General features: G+C 53.6%; 1 protein-coding gene across 1 annotated transcript; it reads right to left on the reverse strand.

Moving 5' to 3' along the window:
* Positions 1-1,039: 1,039 nt before the first annotated feature.
* LOC129146303 (MAP/microtubule affinity-regulating kinase 4-like) lies at positions 1,040-7,362 on the reverse strand. Its single transcript, XM_054698185.1, has 2 exons — positions 4,965-7,362; positions 1,040-1,059 (listed from the first exon to the last, which is right to left on the reverse strand). Exon 1 carries the CDS (start codon positions 6,878-6,880, stop codon positions 5,243-5,245), a length of 1,638 nt encoding a protein of 545 aa, XP_054554160.1. The 5' UTR covers positions 6,881-7,362; the 3' UTR covers positions 1,040-1,059; positions 4,965-5,242.
* Between the last annotated feature and the right edge of the window lie 1,341 nt (positions 7,363-8,703).

Consider the following 8,703-nt stretch of genomic DNA (forward strand, 5'->3'; position numbering starts at 1 on the left):
CAGGTTGGTTTGCCACTACCGGCTGCATTCGGGCAAAGGGCCAGCCTCCCTCTCCTTCCTTTCTGAGCTGGAGTCTGGCATCTCCAGAATGGTGGGTTGGTTTTCTCCGAACTTCTTCCTCCAGAATCCTCAAACATTGTTGCAGTTTCCGCATCTCTTCCCCATCATCTCATCCCATACTCGCTGGACTCTAGATTGCTCTTTCTGCCTGGACTCAAGCAGAGCTGTGAGAAACACCCATCCCACGGCTCCTGCCACCTCGCGCGCACTGCATCCACTCAGGGTTTCTTCTATTTCATACAGGGCCTGTTCCAACTGCCCCGCCGATCCATCTACCTCTGGCCATTCCTGGAGAGGTGCCCACAGGGCGAGGAGGTTGGCCACCGAGCACCATCTGCTCGTGGCCGGCCACCTGGCAATCCCTCCCCAGGTTCCAAAGGGTTTCGTCTGCGTAGAGCCGTCCTGCTTTGAACTGTCCTGCCCTCTACGCCAGTTGTAAAGCAACCAACCCATCCCGGGTAGGTTTATGAGCGGATCTAGCAGCCACATGCTCTTCATCGCTGTTTGTAGTCCCCGTCCTCCTCTGTACGGGGTGGAACTGGGTGATCTCCCGCAGCTTGTCAAAATTAACTGCCTTGGAGACGGGCTGCTACTTGGAGCCCAGCTAAGAGGCAGGGGATGAAGCGTCTCAGCGAGCCCTGCCCCCGCGACCCGCGTCAGTGTCAGTCTGGGATTCCCAACCAGGATCCGGGCGGGGACCTGCTTCAGGGCCTGGGTATGGTTGTGTCAGTGAAGTGGCCTGATCTGCGTGGCCTCGAGCAGACTGAAAAACACGTTCTCTGTGATTAGAGGTCAGGGTGGAAGAGAGGATAACGTGTAGTCATGACACCGAAGGTTATAGGTGTAACCTTAGGTGTAACCTTGGGTAAGATAACGAAATTCTTTGGTGTAGGTAGTGGGGTCCTTAGTGAAACAGCCGAGACGCTTTTCAATCTGGGAGAGATCAGACAGAGGGAAAGGATCCTGGACTCCACCTGCTCCTTCATCCCCGCAACCTCCCTAAGGGGACAAAGAGGACGATTGTGAGAGCAGGTGTGCTGGCTGGGAGGTGGAAGCGGGGGCAGGCTTGGGGAGCTGAAGGAGGTGAAGACTGAACATCTAGAGGATCAGAGAATGCAGAAGAGGGGTCCGGAGAGGGTGAAGAGTGAGAAGAGTCTCGAGACTTGGGAAGTAGAACTTGTTTGCAGGAGGGAGGGACGGGAGCGCACGAGAAAGCAAGCCTGGACATGAGGGATCTGACCATGTTCCATTGCGGTGACAGAAACTGTTTAGGTCTGTAAGGACCGTGAAATGGAAAGCGCCATGTCCCGGCCAGTGAGAGCCATTCTCCAATGGGCACTGAGGCCGGGCAGTGTTGCAGAAGATGAGACGCTGAGGTGCAGATCTGGCCTGAGTCCCAGAGGATCGAGGTTTGAGAGAAGGCGTCCCAGAGGGGTGGCCGGGCTCGGCTTGGAATTTGTGGACTCCTGGTTAAGTCGGCTCCTCTCCCCAACGAATGGGGGTACAGACTCAGGACCAGAGCGTCCCACGACCTGGTCCTGGCCTATGGAATGGGGGCAGGTGAGCGAGGGTGACGTCCCCACCGCTCGGTTGTCCCCTGGACTGGGACATCTGGACTGGATGGGCGTCCCCAAATCAGAACCAGGAGCAATGGGGGTCGGCTGGCGTAGGCCCGGGGTTTATGGAACAGTAACCAGGATGGGGGTGAGGAGAGGAGCCGGGTAACCAGGGGTGAGGGCCTCCCAGGAAGGAGGGTCAACAGACGACTCTCCCCAAGGATCAAGGCCGGTGGTGGATGTGAGGCGTCTGCCATGGAGAGGAGAGTCCCAGGGAAGGGAAGACGGCCCCGGCGCCAAGGAACACAGCCTTCCAGGTTTCGGGCACCAAGATGAAAGGTTTGGTGTGGCAAAGAAAAGGGGAGCCAGGCTAAACTTTCTCAAAGGAAGGGAAAACTCATTGTGCCCCCAGGCGAGCTTTGCTGACTCAAGGTGGGGTGTCCCTGAAGTCACGCCCGTTGTGGGGGAGATGTCATTTCATAGGGTGAGGAGAGGTTAGGCAGGAAAACTGGGTTGGTAGCGGGGGGAACAGGCTTAGGGGGAACAAAGTTGTTTTTTCGTGGAGCCGAGTTGTTTTCTCCTGCTTATGGCTTCAGTTTCGGTTTGATGGAATCAGGGGTACTGGTGTCAGGGCCATCTTGTTGTTTGTATGTGGGCTTCCCCATTCCTGGCCCCTGCATCGACCTTTCATACCAGCCTTTTGTTGATAGGAAAAGGGGCGACGGTTCTTTCTTTGGCTACTTCCTGCTGGACGGGGGCGAAGACCGGGGTGGGGGCTCAGGCCTGGTTATGAGAAGGTCTTTGCAGGGACACGAGGACATGGGTGGAGGAGTTGGTGAAAGGTGCTACGGGGCGGATCTTGGATCCCGTGTTGGATGAAATGCAGTAAGCATGGGGCAAAAAGAAAAAATAAGGTTAGGATCAGAGGCCCTGTGAGTGCTAATACCTTGCCTGAGGCTGTGCTGATAGGAATCTCCAGGCATAGACAGAAGAACTGGAAGTGGCTTGAAGTGATTGGATTAGAAACAGAGAAGGGAGAGTCAGAGGGCCTCTGCTCTGTAGGCTGAGTGGAACCTGGACCAGGGGCGCAGTGATGTGTACCCGAGTTGGGCCCAGCACTCGCATACATACTGCTTGTCCACAGGGACTGGTTTGAACCTGCAAAGCTGATGCCAGAACGTGTTGCCCAAGACCTTGACAGCCATTGGTGTAGTCAGGATGATCGTGTGTGGACCCATCCACTTTGGCGGAAGTGCTTTTGGAGAGATGGCTTTCAGAAGAACCTGGTCTCCAGGACACAGCAGGTTGACAGGTGCATCAGGGGGCGGAGGCACAGGTTGTGGCAGACAATGGTGTGCGTGTTCTTGGAGCAGCTGTCTGAGCAAAGAGAAGTATGAAAAATATCCAGCCAACAGCGAAGGGTGGACGGGGAGCTCATGGTTAGTAAGAGGAGGTCTGCCACACATCCGTTCAAGGGGGGTCAGGAACAAGGGGCCACAAGGGGTGGCTTGGAGGTGCATTAAAGCCAGTGGGAGCAGCTCCACGCAGGATTTCCGCAGCTCAGTGGAGAGTTTGGTTAGGTGGTCTCTGGTCAGACCATTTACCCGTTCTCCCTTACCAGAGGATTGCGGTCGGGAGGGAATGTGTAGTTTCCAGGTGATGCCCAGGGAGGAGACCTGTGGAGTAATCTTTGAGATAAAGGCAGGTCCATTGTGCGACTGGTGATGGTGTCCACCATAGTAAGAAGAGGGTGTTATCTGCGTTAGGGAGTGGAACACCCGTGAGACCTAGCAGGATGGAGAGTCGAGGATTGGGAGAGGGAGATGAGAGGGTCTTTGACAAAGAGAGTAGAAATCTAACAGACAAGAGGGTGATGGAGGGGAGAGAGCCTGATGAGTGAGCAGGTCCTGGAGCCGATGTGGAGAACTAACATTTACAGGTTGGCCCAGTGTGGGTTTTAAAGCTTGTCTAGCGAGACGAGCAGCTGCCACAAGTGCGCGCAGGCAGGGCTGCCATCCTCTTACAGTGGGATCCATTTGTTTAGAGAAATAAGCAATTGGTCGCTGGACAGCCCAGGTTGGCCCAGAACCCCTAGAGCAATGCCCTGTTGCTCATCTGTCAATTACAGGAATGGCTTTCCCGGGTCTAGGAGAGTGAAGGCTCATGTCAGAGAGCTTTGCCTGGATAAAGCAGAGCAATCAGGGTGCAGAAACAAAGAAAAGCATAATCATGATCACTGGGCCTACTAGGGGCAGGATCCATGATGTCCTGGCCCCACATTTGGCTGACGAGGTAGTGATCAGAGGGGGCTTTGCTGGTCAGATGAGCAAGCCCACGAATGTGTTGGAGGAGGGGGAGGCACCTGAGTACACACGATTTCTCACCAAAATCTCTCTCTCAGACCTTCAACACTTTCTTTTGCTTGCTTTCATTCTAATGCCATTTCATTTTTCCCATCCGGCTTTACATAATCTTAAGGCCCTTCAGAATATCCCTCTTCCATACATTTCTTTTTTCAAACACACATACCTCACCTCACTTGCATTTACCAGACTTAGCAAAACCTTAGTTTTAGAAGGGAATTGAACACCATCTAAACAATGATGAAAAAACACAATTTAAGGTAGACAGCCCCTGTAGCTTTTCGTTCCTGTACCCAGTGATTTAATTGGCAGAGACTGGTGTCCAAAGCCTGCATCTGTTGGGCGATATTAACGTTTCCAATTTGGCTAAGGTCACCCTGCAGGGTTTGAATCCAGGGAGGAGGAGGGGTGGGGGGCTGTCTGGAGAGGATTTTTAAAAGGGGAAATTCCAGCTGGGCTGACACTGTGTAAGAATCCTAAGCTGCAAAAGTTTGAGGTGACAATGCTCACTGCGGGACTGAGATTGATCATAGCCTAGGGCTTCCTGGTGTAGGAAGATGTGCAGATTTTCCAGCTGAGCAAGTCGTGTGGAGGAGGGCTGGTCTGTGAATAAACTCTGTCCACCTTGAAAAGTCCTGTTTGGATTCTAATATACTGGTCCCCGAGTCTTTCTTAAGGGGAGCTAAAGACCTTCTCTATCTGCTCCTTGCAATCTGCACGTTTTACCACCTGGGCCCAAGCCTTTGCAAGAGCTCCTGCATCCTCTATGCCATCCCTGTGCCCAAGATAGAGCAGCAGGTCTCTCCCAGCAAGGGGGCAGTATGGTTCTCAGGGAACTGAGCCTATGATGGGGGAGAGAGGTCCAGGGTTTCCTGCCTCTGGCCCTGGGGCCTCTGACCCTGGGGCCACCCACACAGCCTCATAACCCTCCAGGGACCCTGTACCTGCTCAGCTCTCCCCAGCCCCTCCACACCCCACCACTCACCCGCTCTGCTCCCCTCCAGGTGGTTCACCAGTTCCGTGGCCCTCCTGACCCTTCACCTATTCTGCTCCAGGGACATCTGTGCTCCAGGGACATCGGTTTTGCCCAGATTTCTGTGCTGCAGTCCCGTGGGTCTCATGCTCCTCCTGGCTCCTGTGACTGGACCCAGTCCCTGAGCCTCTCCAGAGCCTCAACCTTCCCTGGTGTACTCCTGTTCCCCATGGCCACTGAGTGGTTGTGCTTTGGGGGTGGGGAGGCTTTTGTCTGGTGTGGTGCTATTTTTAGTCTTTGTTGCTCTGCAATTCGAATGTTGCACAGCAGCAACAAAATTCTAGGATAATATCTAATACCCTGTCTCTGGCCCTGATGATTGCTGAAGGGGCCACTGCACTGGAAGGCCAGCCACGTCTTGGGAGAGGTGTTAGGGTGGTGCTGGAGGCCTGGGGAGCTGGATAGATCGTGCTGGCCCTGCTTTCCTGGTCCCTCTCCAGCTGGGGGCCTGTCTCAGTGGTGCTGCCGTGCTCCCCAGCGTCCTCCAGCTGGAGGACTGACACCGAGGTGCTGCTGTGCTCCCTGGTGTCCTCCTGCTGGGGTCTGGCCACAGAGGTGCTGGTGTCCCCCCAGGCGTCCTCCAGCACCGGGCCTAGCGCAGAGGGTCTGCCCTTCGGGGCGTCCTCTAACAGGGTGCCTGGCCCTGCGGCGTTGGTGTGCTTCTGGGCGTCCTCCAGCTCAGGGACTCCTGCAAAGGTGACCCTTTTGCCCGGGGTGGCTTCCTTTCCCCTCTTTTGGACTTCCTGCTTTCGCAGGATACCCGGCCTTGGGGTATTCCCCGAAACCTCAGGCTGTGGGAGGCTGTCCTTGTAATTGGGGTCACCGGGCTCCCGGAAGGTGACACGCTTTGGCACCCGGAATGTGACGCGCTTGGGCCGCTCCTCCCCCTCCTCCTCATAGTCCTCCTCCTCCTCCTGCTTCCTGGAGCGGAGGATCAGGTAGGTGGCCATGACCTCGTCGTACTTGTCAGCGTCAATGGCCTCCCGAATTTCCTGCCTCTCGTAGCCCAGGCGCTCCATATCTTTGATTATGGCCGGGTCCTGGGGGCTGAGCCATGGCTCGCTGAAGGGCAGGAGTCCCTCGCTCGTTTCTGCGACCCAGGGGTGCTGCTGGATGCACTCCAGGGGGCAGCGCCTCCAGGGGTCCTTTTCCAGCATTTTGGCCAGCAGGTCCTGGCACTGCTCCGTGAGGTAGTGGGGCAGCTGGAGGTACGCGCCCAGGACGCGCACCCTGACCGCCGGGAGGTGGGGCGCCCTGAAGGGCAGTTTGCCGGTCAGCATTCTGTAGAGAAGGACGCCCAGGCTCCACACGTCCACCTTGGGGCCATTGTAGCGCTGGCCAAGGTAGACCTCGGGGGCCCTGTATTCTGGGCGACAGCAGCACCTGCTCAGCGCCCGGTTGAAGGCCTGGACGCTGAGCCCAAAGTCCACCAGCTTGACTTTCCCCTCTCGGGTCAGCAGAATGTTCTCAGGCCTCACATCCCTGTGCGCGATGCCTTTGGCATGGCAGTAGCTGAGGGCCGCGAGGATCTGCCGAAAGAGGGGCCGGGCCTCGCGCTCGCCCAGGCGCCCACGCCTGTCCAGGAAGGCCTGCAGGTCCTCCCCCTGCACGTATTCCATGACGAGCTGCAGCTCCGGCCCGGTGTCCACCACCTGGAAGAGCTCCACGATGTTCGGGTGGTGAAGGGCCTTCATGCACCCCATCTCGCGGGCCAGGAGGCGGAGGTCGGGCAGCTCGGACTTGCGGACGCCCCTGATGAGCACCTTCGTGCCCGTGAGCGCATGCAGCGCCAGCGTCACCTTGGCGTGGGAGCCCCGCCCCAGCTCCCGCAGCACCAGGTAGCTTTGCCCTTGCCGTCCCTGGGACATAGCGCCTGTGCGCTTGACTACGCTGACCACCCTCACCAGCCCTGACTATAAGCAAATACAAAAAAAAAAAAAAACAAGGAAAATAAGGTAAAAAACAAAGAAAGAAAAATAAAATAACTAAAATAAATAGCCTAAACAAATAATTAAATAAATAAACCAATAAATAAAACAAAAGAGAACCAAATAGCCCAAAACAGGCTCTCACTGTCTCTCTCGTCGTCCGGAGTGCACAGGTCACTGTCCAGAGCTTCCCGGCTCCTGAGGACACAGGCGCAGTCCGGGCGGGCCTGATGCAGGCGGTGCCGGTGCCGTCACAAGGGCTCTTTGTGGCGTCAGAGCCACAGGCCACAGCCATTGGCAGAGGGAACCGCCAGCGGTTTCTCAGCCTTAACGAAAAAGCTGCCGCTTAACGACAACCCTTGGAATGCCCGAGAGGCCCTTTCATCTGTCCTGAGCAATCCCGGCCTGGGTTTTGGCTTTTCCAGGCGTCCCATCCTGGCCCCGCCTTGTGCAGCTGCTTTACTGTCGCGCTCACACTGTGGGGAGAACAGCAAACAGGGGGCGCAGGCGGTTGGGCGCGCGCTGGGGAGCTGTCCACAGCCTCTGCCGAGCCCGCGAGGGCCCACGTGGCGCGCAGACCCCTCCTGCCCCGCCCGCTGCTCCCCTCAGCAGTGGATTTCAGTCAGTCTGCCTGTTCTGTTCCAGGCTGTCTCTGGGGAATCCTCTCACCCTCCCGCGCATCTGGCCTGCACCCCGGTGCTTGTATAAATAAAATACATCTTTAAGAAAATTAAAAAAAAAAAAAGGCACAGTTACTGCTGTTGCAATGAACTAGTAGGGTTTAAATTCTAAAATTTTCAAGAGGTAATTTCAGGATTCTTTTTCAGCCTGTCTTTCTTTTTGGGGGGCTGTAATTGTGTCATGCAGTCAGTTTAGTAGAAAAATAACATTAAATAATAATACTATATGCACAAAAGTTCCTTTGAGAAGGAATATACTAACAAATCCAATAGGTCATAACAGTACCAGTGTGCTTAAAACTAACAAAAATGTTAGGAAATTGAGAATACTTTGTTTTTTAGGTTGCTTTTAACACTTCAACCAAAGTAAAGTGATTTAATAGTGATAAATATCAGGAAGTATAAGTATCATTGTTTTAATTCTATGTATATTACATATATCAATATGTGCACTTACATATATATTAATATCTGAGGAAGGAGATTTAGAGAGGCTAATTACTTTTTCCAAGGTTACCTATATATGATATTCACTCAAAAGAAACAATGACTAATTATTGAGAAACTACACTGTACTTTTGTAGAATTGATAGTGTTCTAGTGATCAAGATATAGAGATAAACTGTTGTGATAAAACTGTTGTGATAAAACTGACTTTTCAGTGGCAGGGAATAAAAGCAATATAAATAATTTTTAAAATATCCAACAGAGAAATAACAAATGGTGATAGGAACTGTACAAAGGATCGAAACAAACCAACTGAATTTTCAATGCCATTTAGGATAACATCAAAATATGAACCCATCTGTAGGATGTTAACAGAATGGAAATGGTGTGGGATAAACAAGACGTGTACTGCCTTTGCAACTTTTCTATAACTCGAACAGTATTCTTTAAATGTTATTTTTTAAAATACTCTCAATATTTAATAGGTTATATAAAGAAAAATTTTTTTCCTTTCCAGTTTTCCAGATATCACCGTCCAGGGACTGGAGAGAGGGGTTCTGGGAGAAAAGCTGGAAACCTCACACAAGGGCAGGCTCCGGAAACTCCTCTCCTCTGAGCCCTGCTGCTCTGACTCCT

Source organism: Talpa occidentalis, unplaced genomic scaffold, assembly GCF_014898055.3.
Source record: "Talpa occidentalis isolate TD23 unplaced genomic scaffold, MPIMG_talOcc4v2.1 talOcc4.2, whole genome shotgun sequence".
Lineage (NCBI taxonomy): Eukaryota > Metazoa > Chordata > Mammalia > Eulipotyphla > Talpidae > Talpa > Talpa occidentalis.

Coding starts and splice junctions, on each gene's coding strand:
- LOC129146303 (XM_054698185.1), bottom strand. CDS start 6,880: ATGTCCCAGGGACGGCAAGGGCAAAGCTACCTGGTGCTGCGGGAGCTG.